General features: G+C 37.6%; 1 protein-coding gene across 2 annotated transcripts; it reads right to left on the bottom strand.

The window, feature by feature from the left end:
- Positions 1-382: 382 nt before the first annotated feature.
- Positions 383-24,959, bottom strand: LOC127451830 (mitogen-activated protein kinase kinase kinase 14-like). 2 transcript variants are annotated; one of them, XM_051716799.1, is made up of 16 exons: positions 24,809-24,959; positions 10,398-10,651; positions 10,193-10,232; positions 9,873-10,068; positions 9,045-9,407; positions 7,125-7,259; positions 6,889-7,018; positions 6,159-6,287; positions 4,433-4,531; positions 4,176-4,333; positions 3,864-4,014; positions 2,375-2,734; positions 1,907-2,016; positions 1,506-1,644; positions 1,228-1,328; positions 383-1,118 (listed from the first exon to the last, which is right to left on the bottom strand). In XM_051716799.1, exons 2-16 carry the CDS (start codon positions 10,639-10,641, stop codon positions 882-884), a joined length of 2,592 nt encoding a protein of 863 aa, XP_051572759.1. In that variant the 5' UTR covers positions 10,642-10,651; positions 24,809-24,959; the 3' UTR covers positions 383-881. The 2 variants fall into 2 exon arrangements, with proteins under 2 accessions (XP_051572759.1, XP_051572760.1); XM_051716800.1 differs by lacking the exon at positions 24,809-24,959 and adding an exon at positions 18,710-18,847.
- Between the last annotated feature and the right edge of the window lie 111 nt (positions 24,960-25,070).

Below are 25,070 nucleotides of genomic sequence, written 5' to 3'. Positions count from 1 at the left end.
ACACTAATTGCAATTTAAAAAGCCACATGTATGGGAAATTAACCTTTAATTGCCATTTAAACCTGTGTGTGTCACCTTGTGTGTCTGTAACAAGGTCAAACATTCAAGGGTGTGTAAACTTTTGATCAGGGCCATTTGGGTGATTTCTGTTATCATTATGATTTAAAAAGGAGCCAAACAACTATGTGATAATAAATGGCTTCATATGATCACTATCATTAAATAAAAGACAGTTTTTTTTGCATGATCAATCATATTTTCAAAATCAATGCCAAAATTTCACAATTTCTGCCAGGGTATGCAAACTTTTCAGCACAACTGTAGATTTTTTACAAACATAGTTAGGAAACATTCTTCAGTAATAGATAATTGAGACAACTGGTAAAATGTAAAGAATATGTTTCCTTTTATTAACACAAAAATGTAAAACATTCCTTCACAATCACAATCAAAAAAAAAAAAAAAAACAAATCTTCTAAAAACAATTTCAGGCAGCTGGATATGCATCTACACATGTTACACAGGTAGATCATTCTGACATTGTAAACTAATTAATAAGTGCTTTGGGGTAAGGCACTAGATTGACAAAAGTCTTTAAATGTATCTTGCTATGAATCAAAAAGACTTGAAGGCTTACAATAATTTTAACAACACAGGGAGGCAAGAACTGCATAGTTCTTTTAAACAATTTTAAAACAGTAAGAATGTAAACCAATAATATGACAATGGCTCAAGAAAGTCCGACAGATGGCTACAGACATAGACGGCACACAGTTAAACTGCAATAAGCATACTATGTTTAAAAAAATTAAATGTATTGTTTTAATTCCAAGTCATCTTAGACAGGACGTTTTATAGAAACTCATCTGGGACTGAAGAGATCAGTCTCTGGTCTCCAGCACTCCCTCTCTGATCCTCCAACTCCATGGCATTTTGCAGCAAGAGGCGTGTCCACAGTCTGGGGCAAGTGTGCAGCAGGGGTTGTGCCTATGCTGATGATGATGGTTGCAGTTCAGAGCAGGGACACAACGCAAGAAGAGGCTTTTTTCCTGAACCTCTTTGTCATGGGCTACCAGGCAACCATCCTCTGTTTGCAGGCTGAATACGCTCTCTGAGATCTGCCCGAGAGAGAAAAGTATTATACACTTGCAAACACAAAGCAGTAATGTAGATAATATGTTTTTGCATTGAAATAAGACAGCAATATTGACAATACACATTTCTTACCTGATCACTGATTCCTCTTGCAATGTGGCCTACTTTCACCCTGGGCGTCTCCCGAATATGAAAGCATTTCCCATCAAAGTCCCTGATATAAACATCCACTCCTGAAGAAACAAAGTACAGACATGAGCGTGGTACAAATAACCTTGCCCACTTGTCTGAGAAATGTCCTATAAAAATATCTTCGATTTCTTCTCATATGTGTTTAGTTGTAACTTTTAAAATAATGGTTAATCTTGACTGGGAGGTCTTTGATATTTAATTAGGACTTGTTTACACACCCTCAAAGCACCGAGGAGGAGGTTGATGCACGGGGACAAGCCAGTCCCTGCTGAAGCTCTGGCCATCTTGTTGGCTGTTGTAAGAAAACACACCCGAACTGAGGTCATCTCCAGGACCGACTGACCAACGTCCCGAATCCTGGAGAAAAAAAAACAAAAAACAAAACGAAAGAGACCCTTTGAATTTCACAGGCATTTTAGGATAAGAATGCAAACTAAGATTCTCCAATTGTGCTATTCACTAGCAGCCAACAGGTGTGGAATTGAAGATGAAATTATACTACAATAATCAGTTGTCACTCTTAATAACTTTACAGTGTATGTATTAGACATGTATCAGGTTAAGAGGAATTACAGGCTGCATCATATTCAGCGTTCCGAACATGCCTGGGTTTGTTTACCTTCTTGTCCCAGTATTCTCTAGTGGAGAGGCAGTCACTACCAAGGCAAGAGAGCAGCTGCTCCTGTAGCTCAGCAGAATGAGGCTGGGAAAGGCTGCTCAGAAAGAAATCTACAGATAAATTGAGAGTGAACAAAACAAAGTGTTACTATTAGTAACTATTAGTAATTAGGTCTGATTGCAAAAATAATAACTGATTTCAAACAGGTTTCCCCAAACACTTCCCCCGTCTGCCATTAATCAAAATCAGATAGTGCCGCCCCAAACACACACCATTATTTGAGCCAATGTTGCTGCCTGGATGCTCAAACAAACTTAATAGAAAATCAGCCTACAAATGGATTCATTGTTGTTTTTTCTGCATATTAAGATGGGATCGAAGTATTCACACTTAAGCTTTATTGGACCAGAGGAAAGACGCAAAGTTCATTGGGCACTACGATCATCATGTGATCAGATGGTGACTCACCTCTCTCTAGTTTCCATAGCTCTTGCTCAGGCACTGTGGGTTCTGGCTCAGTCTTGTTGATTATTGGTGGTTCGGGTGAAGTGGCTTGAATGTGGAGCAGTGACTTTGGAGGAGAGTGGCCCTCATCTCTTCTCTCTTCTTCTGTCTGTTTCCACTGTTTTTCCACTGGTTTCTCATAATCTTCCTCACCACCATCTTTCCTCTTCTGCTCCGAGTGCATCCGCTGCAGCTGAGAGCTATGGGAGGAGGTGGTGTAGTGGGATGTGGTGGGTGTGGTTGAATGGGCGGGGTCAGGTTTCTCTGGCTTCCCCAGTGGCTTCTGATAGGTTCCTCCTCTTGCAGGGCTGCGGAGTCCCCCAACTGCAAATAAATTGATGACAAACATTTTAATTGTATTATATTGAATACAATTACATTCGATTTATGTATATAAATATAGATATGTTTATTCTTAATTTATACAACAGTTAGCTCTGATCCTCGAATCTGATTTGACGTGTGGTGTTCCAAGAGTACTGATAAAGCAGCACTGGGACGCTTTACTTTTTGTATCACTCTGCTTCTAAATGTTTGCGGTTTTCTAAATAGCGGTGGGGATTTTGATTCTTCATTAATTTTGACTTCATTCACTGATTCATTCAGTGACTATTTCAGGAGATTGCATATTTACACCAGTAGGTGGCGACAAATGAGCATCTTTTATCTTACGGTGAATTATTGAATCATCAAAAAATATCACTGAAACAACTGAATAAGCACAATTTGTTCACTTACGTTACAAACGAAACACTGCTATTCTTTTTAGAGCGGAGCAGAGAACAGGGTTGTGCTTGACGCTTTGTTTGTTTTTTAGCTATTTTCACTGGTGGAAAAGAAATGCAAAAATGGGCTAATTTTTTTCATAAATGTGAGATATTTCATATAATTTACTTGTTTGTTTAACTGTTGTATATAAGCAATATCACATTCATAATTGTGCTGTTGTGCCGAATCACAGTCGTGCAACACTGTAAGCTTATGAGTCACAGATACTATGAAACGTGAATTACTTTCATCTACATAAAAACAGATGTAAGACCAACAATATTCCCCCAAATGTCCCAACTAGCCTAACAGAGTTGTCTGAACGAACAATTTTATGTTAAACAATTTTGCTGATTTGTGAATTCCAAGCATGCATTGCAACATTGATACAGTATGTGGTTAATGTTATAGTCACGTAGTTCTCTCAACAAGAATTTTTGCATTAAGTGAACATACATATTCACATTGCCTAAACAAATCAATGTTACTGAGGACAATTATTATGACAGGTTTTGAGAGAACTCAAAAATTTTACTGCATCATGTTCCCTTGATTTTTTAAATTTGCTCTACAATTCTTTTTTTTTTTTTTTTTTTTTTAACAGCACTCGTGCTTATGTGATATTGTTGAAATATACAAATACACACAATACTCCAGAGTGTGTTGCATTGCATTTTATCTGTACCTCCTTCAAGTGCTTTCGCTGTTTTTAAGATGAGATCTTTGGCAGAGGCTCGTTTGATTGGATCTTTATGAAGTCCAGCTTTTATGACATCAGCAGTATGGGAGCTGCAGTCACTTGGAATTTCCCTTAGTGGCGGTGGCTCTTTAGCTATCTATTATCATGCACAACACAAAAAATATATGTACACTTTTTAATGATCCAACAATATTCTGAAACCTACATGATTTGCAATGCCCACAAAAAATAAATTTGCATAAAAAAAAGTGGAAAGGGCTTACTTAAATGGTCAAATAATATCCAATCATGCCATACCTTGAGGCAGAGTGGGCGGGAATAATAGCGGGTCCATGGATGACAGCCGTTGAGCATGTGCAGAAGCATACAGCAGCTACTCCATATGTCTGCTTTTGAAGAACGGGGTTTATTGAGCACCACCTCAGGTGCCATATGAGTCTCTGTACCTTTAAGCTCTAAACACACATATAATTAGTTATTAACAACTCATGCATATGTCTCTGTTCACTTGAAATATGTGTTTGCTGCTGTAATGATATCACCACTGTACTTACCTTGACAAAAAATAAGTCCTTGCTTATCTAATCTCTCTGACTGTCCAAAGTCACACAGAAATGCATCTTTTCCATCCTCTGACAATAAAACATTATCAGCTGAAAAAGAGCACAAACACAAGAACATAAAGTGAGCTTCTAAGCCAAAAACAACCCAGAGCTTCAGCAGTTTCTGTTTGTTTTTAGGGCACAGCCCACATTAGAGCATCCACTGGTCATTAAAGTCAATACGTAACATCATTCACAATCCATTTTATTTCGGTTATGAAGCAATGGCGTATTTCCGAGTGAAACTGGATATTCAAATCACTCTTCTCTTAAAAAAGCACCAGCAACCACTTCTAAAGAGACTTTTTTCATGTGATTTGAAGGCTGAAGGTCAAGTTTACCTTTGAGAGCATTTCGATGTATGCCATTCTTTTTCAAATTGTTCATTACTTGCTTTTATTGACATAACCTTTATTACATTAACATTAACCAGCATTAAATTACTGCGCTAACTATTAGCAAGATTTTAGAAAGGCTGCATTATGTACAACAGCAGCCTAAAACAATGTCAAAACAGCTATTTGGCTACTGGTTAACATTAACCAATAGCCTGCGCAGCCTACTGTAGGTACCATGAATCAAAAAGGAAAGTTGTTTCAGAGGCTGAGCATCACGTTTTGGAGATGTAATACTGATTATGTGTGCACAGTAAGACCATGAACATGTATTAAGAAAATAAATAGGATCAATTTTGATTTCATGCTGCCTATAAATTCTAGATGTGTGAGATTATTTTTCAGCATTGACACATCTCTTCCCAGAAGTCTCTAGTCTAGCACTGGCCAATTCCAAGAAAAGTTCAAATTGGACTGTGAAAGACTTTCGGTTTCAAATCTGCAACTCACAACATGTCAACTGTCGAAAAAAGAAAAGATTAAAACTGTGATTATCAAAGAGGCTAAATATCTAAACACCAGATGGCGCTGTAGATGACAGAGTAGAAATGTTTGTTTTGCTGCTAAAATTGAACTCTCCTTTATCAGTTTAAATGGATTAAAAAGACATAATGATTCCCATTTAATATCTTATGTCCTTCTGCATTATGGATGGTCATTTCATCCAGTCTCTTGTTTCTTTCTCTTGATCTCTTTCTGTCCCCCCTCCCCTCATCTGTACCTCATGAGTCACGCTGTGGGAAATTCCCAGCCCAGGGTGAGGACAATGTTCTGTGATCTCTCTTTTTTTCTCTCTCTCTCACACACACACACACACTCTCACCGCTTCACCGCAGGTGCTGTTTGCCTCACCCTATTCCTCTGAAAAATTAAACCCAACCACTAAACAGAACATTAGAGTTCATTTCAATTCTTATCAAAAGCAAATGCAATTCTTCATATTGTTTATGCCATTAGTTAACATGCTCAATAAAAACCATGTGTCAATGTTCTCTGTGTGTTAACTTTGAAAATAACAGAGTTTCCAAAGAACTGTTGCAGATCTGAGAAAACAGACTCCACTGGGGGAAGTGAAATCAAGAATGATGGGACACTGATGTCAATTTTCCACATAAATTCAATTGAGACACCCTGGATTAGTCAAGAGAGGAGAGAACAAATGCTCCCAAGCATTTAGACTTGTTTATAAGAGTCTGCTTTCAAGGCTCCTTTCAAATCCCACTCTTCTCAACCACTCAAATCTTCCAGAAATGTACACTGTCTGGTCTGCATTTTGGAATTACCTTTGATGTCCAGATGAAGAACACGCTTCTTATGCAGGTGGTCTAGCGCTCCCAGTACCTTCTGAAGGTAGTGCAGGGAAAGATCCTCTGGAAGACGGCCTCTCTCTTCCACCAGCTGCCCCAGAGAACCTGAAGAGAGTGCAAACAGAGCAGATCAAAACATGGAATCAGCTTTCCATTTCTCCACAACATCCTTTGCGCAGAACATTGGATACCTCAAGTAATGAAAAGAAATGAATTGTGTCACGGATGAGGCAATCAGGGTCCAAAATGAACTTTTTGCCACACCTGCCAATAGTTGGTAAATTAAGAAAATCTACTGGCCATAAATAGTTTGTACGGCCATGAAAAATCATAAAAAATATAATTCCTTTCCTTATTATAATGAGACTATTTAGCTGTTGTTTTCTTGCATTTTGTGGCAAAAAGCACAATCACTTTAGTAGAGTGGTTGGATATCTTTGATTTGATTTGATTTGATGTCACTTCACCAGGTATAAAACAGTGAGGTTCAGACAATCTTTTCTTGCAATTTGAACAACGCATTGTGTTGAAGTTTGTAATAAAATGTACCAGCCAAATGAAATCTAACTTTAGTGTAACCGGTATTAAAAATAACCAGTAATTTTATTTACTCGCTATAGCCAAATTTACTTGCATTTGGCACCTTGCGAGTGTTAATTTTGGACCCTGCATGTAAGCGTCTATGAATGAGCTTTTGTGTTCTTACTGGATTTGAGTTCCATAAAGAGGATGATGGATGGACCTTCACGCACCACTCCAAAGAGTTCCACCACCCGAGGAGACTGCAGGGCACTCCACGAGCCCACCTCCTCACTGCTGAAACTTACTAACGGCACCTGAAAACACATCCACACACATTTACAGATCAAACATACACAGACTCAGCAATGGCAACAAAACATTGTGTAACATTAGGGTTGATATCAAGGTGGTCACAAATACCTTTTTGGCAGCACAGATAAAGCCGGTGCCTTTGTCTTTGATGCTGTAGACCTCTCCGAAGGAGCCCTGCTTTAGAAATTTACAGCATTCATACTCCCGTCCCTCTCTGTACTCGTAATTCACCGGTTGTAGCCCCTACAACAGGGAATTTGAGATGTTAGGAAACCATAATAGTTTATTCCATGAAAGCACATCTAATTGCATGTTAAAGGAAAAGTTCACCAAAAAATAAAAATTCTCTCATCATTTACTCACCCTCATGCCATCCCAGAGGTGAATGACTTTCTTTCTTCTGCTGAACACAAATTAAGATTTTTAGAAGATTATCTCAGCTCTAAAGGTCCATACAATGCAAGTGAATGGTGACCAACATTTTGAAGCTCCAAAAAGCACATAAAGGCAAAATAAAAGTAATCCATACGACACCAGTGCTTAAATCCATGTCTTTGGAATAGATATGGTAGGTGTGGGTGAGAAACAGATCAATATTTAAGTCCTTTTTTATTATTAATTCTCCTCCCTGCCCAGTAGGTGGCGATATGCATGAAGAAAGCAAATCGGCAAATAGAAAAGAAGCATGAGGAAGTGAAAGTGAAAATGGAGATTTCAAGTAAATAAAAAGTTTATATTTATCTATTTCTCACCGAAACATATCATATTGCTTCAGAAAACATGGATCAAACCACTGGAGTCTTATGGATTACTTTTATGCTGCCTTTATATGCTTTTTGAACCTTCAAAGTTCTGGCCACCATTCACTTGCATTGTATGCACGATTAACAGAGCTGAGAAATTCTAAAAATCTTCATTTGTGTTCAGCAGAAGAAAGAAAGTCATACACATCTGGGATGGCATGAGGGTGAGTAAATGATGAGAGAATTGTACATTTTTGGTGAACTATCCTTTTAAACATGCAAGGGGTCTGCATGTATAGTGCTGCGTTGTTAACTGTTACCACAGACCTATTCAAAGTGTGAATCTTATGAAAACTGTCAAAAGATGTCATATTTTAAACCAAAATCAAAAGAAAAAAAAATAAGCATTTTAATTTGTATTAAGATCATGAAGCCTATTTTAGGACCATTAGCATATAAAAATTATTTTAAATATTTTATTTAAATGAGATATTATTTAAAAAAATATCCAAATTGCAATGTACATCTGTAAAGAATAATTGTAACAATACATGATGGTAGTATTTGCTGCACTGAATTTAGGTGATGCTGATTTTATAAAAATAAAACAATGGTGTCCAGACAGGATGATTTTCATTACTGTATTACATTTATTAGAATGAGATTTTTTCACATTGAAGTGAAACGAATTTGCTTAATTGCAATAAAATAATTTCACAATGCAAAAAATCTTAAAAGGCTTAAATAAAAATATATTCATCAAATCTAATTTCTTATATTTTCTTTTGATTTGGGGGTGAAGTCATGAAATTTTCACCCGAAAATGTGAGATATTAGCACATATGACCTCCTGTACAGTGAGTGCGTGAAGAAGTTTTTCATTGTTTGCTTATTTCTCTTTGTGAGGAAACTCCCTTAGCAGAACTAGGCTGGTGAGGTAAACACGAAACCCTCCTAAACGCAGCAAAACAGGAAATCGACAACCACAAGTCATTTTTTGGCTATGTGTACACATGCAGGCATGTGTGCTTGTGTTTCTCACTCTCTCTCTCTCTCTCTCTTCCTCTCTGTATTAGTATGCTTATGTTGTCTTTATCTTTATTGTCTTTCCAGAGGTGTTGGGTTGTGTGTGCTTGTATGACTGTGAACTCATACGTAAATTTGCGTCTTAGCATGCAAGACAACTGATCTATGTGTCATACTATTTCGGTATGAGTTCAGCCGTGTGTCAATTTCAACATGCCTTGTATGTGTACTGTATATGTTTGCAGTGGTTTTAAAGCACCTCTTTAAACAGGATCCCTTCATTCTTGTCACTCTCCTCTCTCTCGTCCTCAGCCCTCTCTCTCTCCTCCCTCACCACGTCTTTGATAAAGCTGTATACAAAGCAGCGATCTTCTGTTGTTACGTAGTCCCTCAGGGCCGTAACAGCCAGGGGACATTCAGTCTCACTTCTCAGTAGAGACTTCAGCTCTTTGCTCTCATGGTCGTAGCTCTGGCAGGAGGAAATTCTCGTTAAGGAGGTCCGTCGGGACTCCCAATGATAAGAGTACGATGGGCCCTCTGTTTCCTGCACGGACACCCTCTCAGTGCTTAGGGTACTGCTGCTGTATGTATTGCTACTGCTGATGCACACTGGGTCTCTAACCTAAACCAAAAGGACACAACAAATGTTATTGGACAATTAGAGAGAAAGACACAGAGCAAAGCACTGTATAAACAAAGACAAAAAGAAGTTGCCTAAAATACATAATGAATATACGTATATGTGTATATATCAGTGTGCCCCATAGGCTTTTTGCTTCAGGCCTCCTGGGAGAGCAAAAGACAAGCTTTGTTTAACCTGTCTGACTCAGTAGTTAGCTAAGTGTTACTTTTCCTTTGGGACATAAACTACTCACTGCTGAGACAACAGTATAAAAATACCAAAAGCCCAAGTCTTTGATTTATAGCAACAGATATATGGTATATCTAAATATCTAAATATATATATATATATATATATATATACACACACACACACACACACGCGTGTATACTGTATATATGTATATACATTTCCACCCCTCAAATCTATGATAATAATAGTTATTATAGATTAATTAAGTCTAACCTGATTAAGAGATGAAAGGCACTCTCCGCTGTCCTGTTCTTGCACTCCAGTGAGCGTTCGGTCTCTTTGTCGGTTTTCCTTCTCTCGCTGTATCTGCCGCCTCTGTCTCTTACGCCGCTTCTTTCTGGCCCGACTGCGGGAGACGGAGCCAAGAAGGGACGAGGAGGACATGCTAATATGTGGGCCATTTTTGTGGCTGAAAAAGATTTGGTTGAATTGCTTTAGGAACAGAGGCACGTCTAACTAAGTTGTGGTGATACTTGTATTCCTTATTAAAGATAGAAAAAGTGTGTTTGTGCGGGAGTCATGTAGGTCTTTACCTGCCATTGGGGCAGAACTCCTGTGAATCCTGGGACTCACCTATAAAAAGAAGGGGGAAAATCAGCAGTTTACTCTTAATTCAATTAAGAGCCGTTATTTCCTTAGGATGCAGGGTATTTGTGTACATTTTATATGCTAATTCTACATACATTATCAACACAATTGTCAACCCAGCCCTTGCTGTCTCCCAAAGTGAGTACTTACACTCTGCCTGGGCAATAATGGATGGTTTCTCCATCCCATGTGTCCAGAATGTGTCCACTTGTTTGGCAGTTCCATGACAGATGACCTTCCATAGGAAGGAACTGGTCAACTGATCCATTTTGTCAACCTCTCCTCCTTTACTCTCCGTAAGGGAGGCTTGGCTGGAGCTGAGACAGCTGAGACCTTTGATTTCACTTTGGGCCAAATGAGAGAATGGGACGGTGGAGTTCAATATTCTCTGCATCTTTGAAAATCTACAAAACAACAAAGAAACAGGAGTGAGCGAGTAAATCAATTAATCAATCAAAACTGCATGCAATTCTGATTGCTCACATGAATATAGGAGAAGTTAAATTAGATGTCTAATATTAAACTTCATGGTGCTTTAAAGTGAAGTATGTCATTTCTGTGCCTCTACACACAAAATGGAATTGCAAAAATTATGATTGTTTTCAGACAGATTTCCAGAACACTCCCCCCAATCTTCCACTGGTCGGGCAAACAGATAGTCCCACCCCAAATTTACGGCATTAGTTGAGCTAATTTTGCTAATGTTGGGCTGCTCAGACAGCTCAAACAAACAATGTTTTAAAAGCACCACAGAGCTACAGTATTTACAGTTTTTTGGAAAATTTACTTACGAATGGCTTAGTAAAGTTGTCTCTGCATATTAAACTGAGACTAGTCTCGTGTAACCAGACTGTGGCATAGGTCTGGGCTATATAGTAGCTTCAATTGGCCAAGAACCGCCCATTTAGACAGAAAAAGCCTTCTAACTGACATGTTAAGCAACCAATCACAGTTGGTATTGTCATTATGGGGTGTTAAGGGTTATTGGAGATGTATAATACTATAATAAACTGAAAAAAAATATTTATATAATGGTGCACGAGTCTCCACAAGCGATTGCACAGAAAACACGGAAGAGTCACAGAAAATGTGTAGAGAGTCTAAGTACAGCCCAGAAAAACTATTTATAGAGAATTTCACAGACATAACTAAGTAAACACAGCAAAAAATGCAGCTTTGCTCATGGATGTCTGCTTCACTCACTCAAATGAAACTCTGAATATCTTTAAAAGATTTGCTGTCACTAACCTGGCAAACTTGGGCAAATTCTGTGATTATTTCATCCTCAAAAGCGCTCATTCTATCAATGTGGAACCTTGTGAACACAACTCGTTTTCCAGGCGGACTGATAAAACGTCATGTGTGCATCTACTCGTGGAAGATCCATCGGACCAGCCAATCAGATTTGCATTAAGTTGATCGAGAAACCGTTTTCAAGTTTTGTGTGCTATGTGCATCAGATGGTTAGAGAATGGACTGTAGGCTCTCTCTCACGCACACACATAGCCTGAACATAACCGCTCTGTTACAACACACCTGGCCTTCTCAAACCGGTGCTGGTTGTGCTAACTGGCAGGGGTCGGTATTGTCTTTCAGACACGACGAGGTGATACAAATTCATTAAGCCGTCACACAACAGTGATTTGCTCACCAAGCCTGGACTTTGTACCTGCTAAAAGTAACAGAGGACACTGCTCTCAGTGTTTGCTGTCAAGACAAAGACTCTATTCTTCACTTTAACACTTCCTTCTTTCAAAGGTTGATCTCTGGGAGCCGGTCACATCCCCCATCTGCCAAGGAAGAAACCTGAACCTCTTGCTTCAATCGCTTAACAAGATGAGGGCGGTATCTAAAACACGCCACTTCGGCTGTGTTTTCACACCGTTTGACAGTATGATGTCATTTACCCACCCCTCCTCCTTAAAAAGCTGTGGCACCCAAGACACACAAGCAAACCAGTTTAAAGTTAAATCTGATCATGGACTCATTTTGGTAATGACAAAGACCAAATTTAGAGACATTGTATCAGAGCTGTATCTCTGATTCATAACGAAACTAAGTTTGCTTGTTATCATAAGCCTAACATTAGTGACTATTTCACACTAGGCTACTTCATTATGGGTAACTGTGGGAGGTTAACATATCAAGATCTTTTTCCTTATTTGAATGATCCATGATACACTTTCAAACCAAATTCAGCAGAAGTGCACAAGGTGTGGTTCACATTTTTTTCCCAACTTCCTCAGTTTGCAAAAATAGAAATGTTTTCTTTATGATGCTTCTTAGGACAATTATCTCTATGACTATTGCTCATACTTACACATAAGTATAAAGGAACAGTTCACCCAAAAATTATCATTCTCTCATCATTAAAGCTACTCACAATTATGCTGTCTCTAACACGGATGACTTTCTTTCTATTGTGGAAAACAGACAAAAATATTTTGATGGAAATATGATGCGAATATACAATATACAAATAAGTCAGTGGGGACCAGCACCAAAAAGGACCTAAAGACAGCATATAAAGGTAATCCATTAGACTCAAGTGGTTTAATCCATGTCTTCTGAAGCAATACTATCAGTTTTGGGTAAGAACAGACCAAAATGCAGACGCAAAATGCAGAGCACGTGTACAGCTTCAAATCATAATCGTGCGTAGGAAACTGCAGAAGGCAAGATTTATAGTGAAAAAGGAGTTACATTTTGGCCAGTTCTCACACAGAATCAGTCGTTTTAACTTCAGAAAACATGGATTAGACCACTTGAGTCATATGGATTACTGTTGTGCTGCCTTTATGTCCTTTTTGGAGCTTAAAATTGTTGGATCCCATGACTTGCATTATACATATATATATATATATATATATATATATATATATATATATATATATATATATACAGGTGCATCTCAATAAATTAGAATGTCGTGGAAAAGTTCATTTATTTCAGTAATTCAACTCAAATTGTGAAACTCGTGTATTAAATAAATTCAATGCACACAGACTGAAGTAGTTTAAGTCTTTGGTTCTTTTAATTGTGATGATTTTGGCTCACATTTAACAAAAACCCACCAATTCACTATCTCAAAAAATTAGAATATGGTGACATGCCAATCAGCTAATCAACTCAAAACACCTGCAAAGGTTTCCTGAGCCTTCAAAATGGTCTCTCAGTTTGGTTCACTAGGCTACACAATCATGGGGAAGACTGCTGATCTGACAGTTGTCCAGAAGACAATCACTGACACCCTTCACAAGGAGGGTAAGCCACAAACATTCATTGCCAAAGAAGCTGGCTGTTCACAGAGTGCTGTATCCAAGCATGTAAACAGAAAGTTGAGTGGAAGGAAAAAGTGTGGAAGAAAAAGATGCACAACCAACCGAGAGAACCGCAGCCTTATGAGGATTGTCAAGCAAAATCGATTCAAGATTTTGGGTGAACTTCACAAGGAATGGACTGAGGCTGGGGTCAAGGCATCAACCACACACAGACATGTCAAGAAATTTGGCTACAGTTGTCGTATTCCTCTTGTTAAGCCACTCCTGAACCACAGACAACATCAGAGGCGTCTTACCTGGGCTAAGGAGAAGAAAAACTGGACTGTTGCCCAGTGGTCCAAAGTCCTCTTTTCAGATGAGAGCAAGTTTTGTATTTCATTTGGAAACCAAGGTCCTAGAGTCTGGAGGAAGGGTGGAGAAGCTCATAGCCCAAGTTGCTTGAAGTCCAGTGTTAAATTTCCACAGTCTGTGATGATTTGGGGTGCAATGTCATCTGCTGGTGTTGGTCCATTGTGTTTTTTGAAAACCAAAGTCACTGCACCCGATTACCAAGAAATTTTGGAGCACTTCATGCTTCCTTCTGCTGACCAGCTTTTTAAAGATGCTGATTTCATTTTCCAGCAGGATTTGGCACCTGCCCACACTGCCAAAAGCACCAAAAGTTGGTTAAATGACCATGGTGTTGGTGTGCTTGACTGGCCAGCAAACTCCCCAGACCTGAACCCCATAGAGAATCTATGGGGTATTGTCAAGAGGAAAATGAGAAACAAGAGACCAAAAAATGCAGATGAGCTGAAGGCCACTGTCAAAGAAACCTGGGCTTCCATACCACCTCAGCAGTGCCACAAACTGATCACCTCCATGCCACACCGAATTGAGGCAGTAATTAAAGCAAAAGGAGCCCCTACCAAGTATTGAGTACATATACAGTAAATGAACATACTTTCCAGAAGGCCAACAATTCACTAAAAATGTTTTTTTTATTGGGCTTATGATGTATTCTAATTTTTTGAGATAGTGAATTGGTGGGTTTTTGTTAAATGTGAGCAAAATCATCACAATTAAAAGAACCAAAGACTTAAACTACTTCAGTCTGTGTGCACTGAATTTATTTAATACACGAGTTTCACAATTTGTGTTGAATTACTGAAATAAATGAACTTTTCCATGACATTCTAATTTATTGAGATGCACCTGTATATATATTAACATTATATCTCCATCAAAATATCTTCATCTGTATTCCACAGAAAGTTTGAGATGGCATAAGGGTGAGAGAATTATAATTTTTCGGTGAACTATTCTTTTAAACTTTGTTGCATAGCACACCCCGCATCATGTGCTAATCATGTGGTTTTGCATGGGCAGGCACCACTCACATTTTCTTCAGTAAATTTATAAATTACTGTGCAATCATTTAATGTACGCTAAAATGTATAAAATAAGTCAAAACATGATAATTAATTGCTTTATGCATGGTGTCATCATTATAACAGAAAGTCATGATATGGATCCACTAAAAAATTGGAACAAGAACTTGTAAGAACTAGAATAAGAAAGTGTCTTCTTAGCCTGGAGAAAACTCTGCAAAATCTCATGCAGTTACAGGCTGTTGCATCAGTGAGTTTTAATATGACCCCAGTTAATCTGTCCCACTCTCTCTCTCTCTCTCTCCTGCTGTCCCTCTGCAGCTTGCATACCTCTAAACTAAGAGAAAACAGGCTTCCATCTAAAACTGATCACGTCATCTGTGTAAATCCTGCCAACTGCTCATTGGCTGCAAGGAGCTGAATCGTCCATTTTGATTCCTAATAGAGAGGCTGTTACATCATCAAAATGACTCCTGATAGGCCCCACAGCACTGTGGGAACATAAAATTAATTTTCTAACTGTATTTTAGACAATTTATACATGAGCAATGGAACAATATAGTAGGGCTGAATGATTAATAAAAAAAAAAAAAAAAAAGAAAAGAAATAGAAACTGCAATATGACGTAATGTGATTATCAAACAGCAAAGGCTGTGATTTCATTAGGCTGAATAAATAAACAGTCTGCACGTGGCTGCTTGTTGTATATGCACAGCTCTTTCCTCTCTACAATATTTGCACTAGGGGTGGGAATCACAAGGTAACTGACGATACGATATAATATCGATATATAGGTCACAATAAGATTTTATTGCGATTCTTTATTTTTTGTGCATTGCGATTCAAAACTACGATATATTGCGATATTTCACTCAATGTTTCTCATTTGTCTTCATCGGACTTAAGAGAACAGTTTACAAAACAAGGCCAGTTTATTTCCTAAAATCTCTGTACAATGCAAAGCCATAAGCATATAAGACCATAATGGCTCCTATTTCTGTGGTTAGGTCAATGTAGCTAGTCTTTCTAAAAATAAATGATAGTATTTATTAATACAATAGTAGCCTAAACACTATAAAAACATTATTTATTACAACAAAGTTCCAATAGACAAAAGTACAGTATATTTGATTTCACCTAAAAGGTTAGCCTATTTTATATGATACTAACATTTTTGACAAAATACCTCAATGTTACTACTGTAAAATCATGATAGGGAGGGTGATTATTTGTAAAGCATGATAACTGCACCTTCTAAGGGACTGTTGTTAAATTCCTATATCCAAAATATTTTCCCATCACCACAATATTAATGTGGAAAAATGTATATAATAATATCACAAGGAAAAATGTTACGATACTTTAATATGTCGATATTTTTTTTCCCACCTCTAATTTGCACATACTCAAATTTTGCGTGAGGCTAATGAGCAGAGCGCTTTATATTTACAGCACTCTAGATTCACTAACTGCACTTTTGCGTAATTCCAAAGCTTGGCTGCTAAAAGTTACTGTTCAAATCTAAAGTAACCTCATAACACTGGGTTTTTGTGAACAGAAGACTGAATGAGAGCATTTTTCTGCATTAAAAAGGCATTGTCAAATCTCCTAAAAAGGAAACTTCTTCCTTTAGTATTCCACCAAAATAAAGGCTTATGGGTTTAACTGGACCGCATAGCTATGCCACATGCAGGTTAAGCAAATATTACATAAATATGGAATTGTTTTATAATATTGTGGTACTGTATTATAATAACAATAATTATTAATATTTTTATCATCAACATTACTGTTGTTGTGATTATTATTACTGTTAATATTATACAAAAATATATAAAAATAACTTATTATTTGGTTCCAAAAAATAATGATGAAAAATGGTTTGAAACCCTAACACAAGTCAGCAAAAACACATAAACACTGAATAGATACAATGTAAATATTTTTTCCCCTACATGTTTCACTGTGTTTTTTTTTTTTATTTATTTAGTCTGATTTTAGAGGACCAAATGTGAACAAACTTTCTTGAACACAATTTTTTTGGCAGTAGAGCATGCTTGCCGATGACTTAATTTTGGTAATAAAACACTTATAAATTTTTTTTCTTTTTTTTTTGTTGTAATGTTAGCTAATCATATTAGGGTTGCCAGGTGTGCGTAAAAAGACCAAAAAAATAAATAAATAATCAATAAAAACAAAACCATTCCAATACCAAAACTCACAATGTGCCACTCCCACACATAAAATACTAATTTTACATTACCTATTATGCATTACACACCATTTCAACTGTAAATTCTAGCTAGGGTGTGTAATCCACAGATGCTAGCAGTTAGCAAGCTAGCTTTGAAAGCATAGAGCCCGCCCTTGCTTCAGAGGTGTCTCCATAGCCACGCCTCCTCTACCACATATGAACACACACAGATGCTGTTTCGTTTGGAAGGATGCGTCCTCCAGAGGTCGCATTTGTCGGCCGCATACGTCATCGCTGTCTCGTTTCATTTTTTTAATTTTTTTTATTGGGAATGCAAAAAAGGTTAACAATTGTATAAATGTAAGTGCATATACATAAAAGGCATTGACAACAGATAAAAATAAGAAAAAGAAAGATGAATATGAAATGAAACGAGACGAAACAGCCTCGATGACGTATGCGGCTGACAAATGCGGTCGACAAATGCGACCTCCGGAGGACGCAGCCTTCCAAACGAGACACAGCCAGAGATGTTTTTTCGTTGGAGAAGTTTCTAACATGGTCTTTCTTTTCTTGTTTCCTTTTACTGGTGGTTCAGGAGGAACATAAGGTAGCTGCGGTTCGCCTTCCATTCTCGTGCTCGCTCTGCACAGCGTCAAGGAACCCACGCTGATGACGTGTGATTGTCTGCGTGAACAAGTTGCACGGCGGTATGCAAATATAGATTGACAGACAGGAAGGACATCCAATCATTACATTCGGACTAAATGCAATATATATATATATATATATATATATATATATATATATATATATATATATATATATATAGTTTTTACATTTAGACCACTTAAATTATTGATTGCTATCAGGATGTGAAGAGACTTTCAACCAGTATAACAAAAAATGTTTCTGGAAAAAACTGCACACCCTAGCTTTCACTGTATAGTCTGTTTCCATTAAAAAAAAAAAAAAAAAAAAAAATAAATATATATATATATATATATATATATATATATATATATATATATATATATATATATATTTAATCTTACCTGAATACTGACTGCAGGGGAATGGGTGTATTCCTTTAAAATGGTCTAATTACAGTTTCAGGGTCTTATTCAAATGCTTTGAAATGCCTCTTCTTCTTGGTCCTTGTCATACATTTTCCCTACCAGAGCTCCTCCCTACACTGTCAATCATCTTGGCAGACAGTCCAACCATTGGTCGAAAATAAACTGGGTACAGCAAAGTATTTTGTGCACATTTTTTATTTAAATATAATTTTTAATCAACCTTCAAACCGCAGAAAAAAACAAGTCCCAGAAACAAATTCTGCTGTAAAACCATGGACTTGGCAACCCTGCTGTACTGTATAGTTCCTACAATTTTAAACCGAGACCTGTTTCACACAGCATTATCATGCTGACTGTCCTTTCATTTAAAATTATTTTTTAGCCAGGCTTCCTAAAGAAAATTGCATTTATCTTAACAAAGAAACAAAAAGTAACAAATTTCATCTAGCAAACACACAAATGTGACTCAAACTTACTGGACTGAGAGACAGAGAGAGACAGAGAGAGAGAGAGAGAGAGAGAGAGAGAGATAACATACCAGTTAAGTGTTATTTATGCAGGCTTCTGTTTTTCAAATGCATAAAGCAAGAGAATGTATAGCTCCTCTGAACTTCGCATCTAATGCTCGTATACTAACACAATAATGCATTCAGTCCCTTCTCTCACTCTCCTTTAGTCACTGTGTACCTCTAATGATTGATCCCGCTGGCTCTCAGCCATGTCGAGTGCGGCTGTGCTTTGATTGGATAGGGCTGATTTACGGGAAATCCATCTCCACTTCCCCTCCCTGCTCTCTGCTCCTCCTCTTCTCTGAGGCCTTTAAATAACTTTACCTGCCTGAAAGCCTCTCATTCTTTTACATAAATGTCTTTTGAACAATAGACAACATGGACAATCTGTTCAATAAGATCTTCCTAATATCTTTTAGTTTGAGTTTGGCATTTATATCTTAATAAAGCTCTCTTTCCTCTTGAAAAAGGTGAAAAACCTTTTTCTTTCATGCAAGAGAGTGCGAACATCATTCAAAACCAAGGGCTGGTTGCATAAACATTGCCATTAACTTAAGACTGCATCTAACAATTAGTCTGATTAACTTAAGACGATAGAGAAAGCCTGTTGCATAAAACAAGCTCACAGTCTTATTCGTATTGCATTTTGGAAAAAGTAAGACACTGACCAACAGTCAAAAGTTCTTTATTCAAAAGTCAAAATGAAGTGTGGAATTTTGGACACTTCATGCACTCAGCACCGGGGGCTAGCCGACTTAGCGGAACGGGCGGAGATGCGTTGCCTGTCTGACAAAACAATTGTAAATAATGGAGAATGTAGCAACTAGTGAAACTTCAGTGAAGACAGCAACTTACAAATATGAGTTGAATGCTTTACCATCACCCCACGCTGTGTGTATAAGTACATTATTTTAGGTTTTAGTGTTAAACTGAGTGGCAACACATCATGTGCGCTTGAAACGTCACTTCCATTAGCTGTTAAATGGCGAATGCTTCCATGTAGTAAAATTTTTTTAAATGTTCCATTTGGGACGATACTACACTTTGAACATTTTCACACTACATGGCTGAGTGCATAGTATTTTCTCCAAGTGCATAGTGTATAGTGTGTTATTTGGGACATAGCTAAAGTCTTCAATAAAGTCTCAACTTAAACCCACTAGCTCAGCTGAAAGTTATTTTCCATGGCAGCATAGAATGTAAACAAAAGTAAGCCATGGGTTATGCAATCTTACTCCCTGTCTACACCGGACACGAGTGTCGCGTCAAAAGCAATCCACAGTTTTCCTGAGCAACCACTGGACTGCGATATGATGATTCTTATTGCTTGTTTTCCGTTTATGGTCTTGAGATGCAATGTAAAACTAACCGAAATGAGCGATTTAGATGGAGAACAACAATTTAAGCGTTATTTAGAGTAAAAATTAATTTCACGCTCAACTTGTGCAGTTGTTGGCTGTCATAAAAACTCAAAGTAGTTAATGATATCAACGTAACAAACCTCAGACCATCGCTTCATGTCATCTACATAGTCAGGTGAGACACTGTAAAAAAAATGGTCAATTCGACTCTGTGAAGTATCGGCACTATAGAGCCACATGTTTTTTTGACAATTTCTACAAATTTATTACTTAACCCGCTAAGAATAAATGACGATGTGGGTGAAAACACTGGAGATCGGAAATTGAAAACAGGCAAATAGTGGGACACTGCCACGTTCAGGAAAAAAGTGGATAGAACTCATTATAATCAATGACACTTCTACACCGGAAGCATCGCACTTACAGTAAACGAATGTCCCGTTCCATTTTGCACAGTACACGCTGGCGCTACTACTGCTACGAACACAAATAAACGGTTTAGAACGTTCATGTCAATGAGTCCGGTGTAGACAACCTCAAGTAATTGCGTTTCGTCAACGGACGCACACGGTGTAGATAGGGTGTTACATTTTAGTCTTAAATTAGATGGATCTTGACCAAGTTTTTATACAACTGATTGAAAAAGTTAAGAATTTTTAGACAAAAACTTGAAAGACTAGTCTAAAACAGATTTATGAAACAGGCCCCAAGTGTTAAAAGCTTTTCCTGGTAAACAGTGGTGAAGTTCAAAATGCCCACTTTCTATTTATTGTTGAAGATCTGAATATGATGCATTAATTAAAACTGAGAAAGGCTTTTTTCTTCCTGCTGCTCCCTTACAATTCAATCACTGTCAGGCCAATCACCTGACTTTCTTAAAATGTCCATTTATGACCTTACAACCAAAGTTGTATTTAGAAGACTACCTAGCAGGCTGTCCAATAGTACATGTTGCTGTTGATCTTGGTGGTTGCAAAACAGAATAAAAACAAAGATGAAAAGAATTGTAAGGGCCAAAATTCTTGTGTAAAATAAATGTTAGTGTTAGTAGCTAAATTACTTTTGTTTACATAAAATTTATACTCCTTACCGGTTATAACATTTTTATAAAACTGGTTCGACTGCTTCATGATTTCTAAGTTAAATAGGTTTGTCCTGAGAGAGGTATGTAAACACAGTAATGTATATTTAGACAACCTTGTTCAATTATGGATCACTGGATCTGACTGCCAGCTACTGTTTTCTTTTTGAAGGAAATGAAGCTGAGACATTTTTATGACATGGAAAACATTCTTTAAAAGACACAACACATGTTCATATGTCCAAAGATCTGCCAGAGAAATAGAGAAAACACAACTAGCAAAGCCAATTTCACATTTCAAACTTTTCTAGACATGTTTGTCACAGTTATAATGATTACTACAAAACTGGGAGTTACACAGCACATCATATCTGTCACTTCTAATTAACAGTTCAGGGAAATCATGTGGTTTTCCTTGTAACGGCCAGACAAAAATTCGTTATTGGGTGTTAACTTTTCTACACTACTTACAGCATTAAAACTCTGGCCTGTAATTTTCAACACGTTAAAAGTAAACAGTTCAGTTTTTGCAGAAGTGAGAACATGGAGCCAGAGGGTGATGAGGAAGAAAACACACAATGTCAGACAGTGGATTCAGCGAACCATGTACTCTAGCATACGGAACTATGGATGTTTTGGACAACTCAAACAGGAACAGTGTGGTATTGGGGCCAGAGGCGGGGCCAAGAAGAAAGAAAACACACATTCTAAGAGCTATTATGACAGCTTTTACCACTGAAGTGTGTCAAAACAAATCAGTTAAGCAACGAGAATATCCACTTCACAGTGACTATATGGCCCCATTTACACCTTAAATTAACATAGGTTTTTGGTGATCGGATCATTATCGGATTTCACTTGACCACATTAAATGACAGGTGTAAAAGAACCCAAGATGCATTGTGATCAGACCGTGATTGGATCACTGAAACCAAATTCAGAGTAGAGGGTGTAAATCGCAAGTTTTATCACAATACGATCTTATATCGATCCGATGTTTGCCGATACCTCAAAGTCTGTTGCAATGCGTTTCCGATTCGATTCGATTCAGGGGCCTGCAATTGATATTACAATATTATGTGCCTATTTTACACAATCAATTACATTTATTATCTCACAAATGCAATCAAAATATAATATCAATATTTTATTGAGCTCTCTGAAAAGTGCAAATCCAGTATACAGATTGGGATATCCACAACAAAATAACGTACTTTAGTTATTGAAAAAAATATAATACAGAAAAATAAATAATATAAAAAAAGAAAGTCACATACATGTGATCATAAATCGTTTGATGACTACTCATTGCCTTGTGGAATGAGGTAAACACTACAATGACAATTTGTCAATTTGAGAGTATATGCTATCCGTGTTTTTTTCTTGGCAAAAACTTCCACAGTTGCGTTGAAAAATTCTGTCCTAGTTTATTCTGATAACTGTTAGTAAGTGTGTTGATGTGAAGTTGTGAAAAGTCTAGTAATTGATGTTGGTGCAGGGCAGTTGTTTTCTCTTTCCCTCATCAGTTCTGTTCAGAATGTTGGGCTGTCTAGCCGTTTGACATGGTTAAATTGCTCCATATTTCTTTAAAATAGAAAATTAAAATGGGTCGCACGCGCCACGATATCAAGGGAAGCCTTGATTTAATCGTGCAGGTGAGCCGCTCTGTGCTATACTGTCACCGGAGCTCACATTTTGAGGGAAGCCCGGTTGACGCCCGCGCACAGATAGAGCAGAGCGCAACTTTAGACTTCGTTCAGGCTTCAATCACTCCACGCACATCCGTGTCCCACGTGAGAAGCCTGACGGAAATGCGTTTACGCTACAGTCATTACACAGTTATTAAAGCATTGTGTTGCAGGTCCTTGCCTTTTTCTGTTTATCCTGCCATTGCAATGTGAAGAATACAACATACATGGTCATCTTGCAATCTTGTCACATGAACAATGAACAGTATCCCATGAATTATTCAATTGGAATACACTGTTCCTGTTTTCGATTCACTATGTGGATCGCACAACACTTACGTGAAACCAGTCTTCACTCGCGCTTTTCAGATGAGAAGCATGTTTAGCACTAACAAAGTGCCAAACGTGAGATGAATTTCATTAAATTTAGCTTTGGTGGCTGCCAAAAAAAAATTCAATTAAGGAATTAATTATCCATCAGTGTTTTTAAAATTCTCTAAGAGAATTTTCAGTTACCACAGCCTCTGATGTAATATGTAAGTAGCATTTTCCATTTTGCGCATGTATCTTTGATCAGATCTCTTTCCGATCACAGTGGGGATGCATTTGACTGCAAAGTGTAAATACAGTCCAGCTAAAGAATATCCAGATACTATCCGGATATGAAACACGTTAATGCAATGTGTAAATTGGGCCTGTCTATGTTTCTGTGTGTTTGGGCTGAACATGAACTATAGTGTGCTTGTTTTACTCCCAAGTTAATAACAGTGCCTTTATAACTATATAGATAAAGCAAAGTGTGGATAAACAGCAAACCAGAAATAGTTAAATATCTATGCTTGTTTGTTACTCTCTTTATGGGGGGGGGGGGGGGGGAGAGAGAGAGAGAGAGAGAGAGAGAGAGAGAGAGAGAGAGAGAGAGAGAGTGGAAAAGATGAGACTACTAAAAGTATTTGGATGTTTGTGTATGACTGCTCAACACTGTAATGAATGCAAGGAATGAGAGACCTCTGGTTTTATTAGGCACTGAACTACTGTACTCAACTTTAGACATTCAAAACTAAGATGGATGAATGAGCAAACTGGTTGAAGAATGAAGGTTTTCCAATTGGTGGACTTCAAAAAAATAGACTGAAGCACATACATTCATTAGGCAGTGACTCATCCACGCCCCCACAGATGCTTCTGCCCTGAGTAAATCCTGTTCTAAAGTCTAAACTCAGTTACAGCAGCCCTGCAAGATCTGTGACCAGCCCACTAAACACTGACCCCTGCCTGAATACCTGCCAGGGGCCCCTGTCCAGCTATGCCACCAAGACACACAGAATAAACACATAAAAACCTTTGTTATGAGACACTGTTCCCATAAAAATGCAAGAATGCTTATGTAGATGAACATTAAATACATTATAAGAGACTTGTGCACATGTTAGTGTATTAAATATTACTGTGGATGGATTCACACACACACACACACACACACACACACACACACACACACACACAGGACAACCGTTAGAGCCAAGGGACTAAATATAAAATGTAAACATAATGCAAATGTATTTGTCTTATAAATTGCATCCATAAACGACTGAGCATAGTGTAAGTGTGCGAAAATAATATCGTCTTTTTCTAGGCCTATCTAAAATGCTGATTTAAAATAATAATAATAATAATAATAATAATAATAATAATAATAATAATATATATATATATATATATATATATATATATATATATATATATATATATATATATATATATATATATTAAGCATTTATGAGCGTTTTTCACAAGGCAAAGCGTTTAAAAAAAAACTTTATAAAAGGATGAAGGAGAAGCGTTTTAACTTCCTCCTTTGCGTCTCCGCCATTTCGTACAATTCAGAGCGAAAATTATCTGACACAGAACTCGGTGAATTCAACTGGTGTGTGTATGAAAGACATCCAGTTGTGTTGGTCACTATAAGGGTAATTAAGAAGAGTTGAGGGGACTTACCGTAATTGTTGTAATCAGACAGAGGAGAACGGTCTTCTGTCGGAGTGTGTGTCGGTCTCTTCTGATCGCCAGAGACGGGAAGACTAAAGCTCTGTCTCAAAATCTAGTGAGCTGCCTGCCGAGACAGCATTTAGAGGCATCATAGGCGCGTTCGTGCGGTTGTCTAGATAGGCAGTTCACTAGATTTTGAACTACGGAATATGACATCACAGCTGGAGAGTCATATCTAAAGTAGTTGTCAATGAAAGCAAAGTTTAATATT

Source organism: Myxocyprinus asiaticus, chromosome 14 (assembly GCF_019703515.2).
Source record: "Myxocyprinus asiaticus isolate MX2 ecotype Aquarium Trade chromosome 14, UBuf_Myxa_2, whole genome shotgun sequence".
Lineage (NCBI taxonomy): Eukaryota > Metazoa > Chordata > Actinopteri > Cypriniformes > Catostomidae > Myxocyprinus > Myxocyprinus asiaticus.
This window is presented reverse-complemented; position numbering and strand designations above follow the sequence as displayed.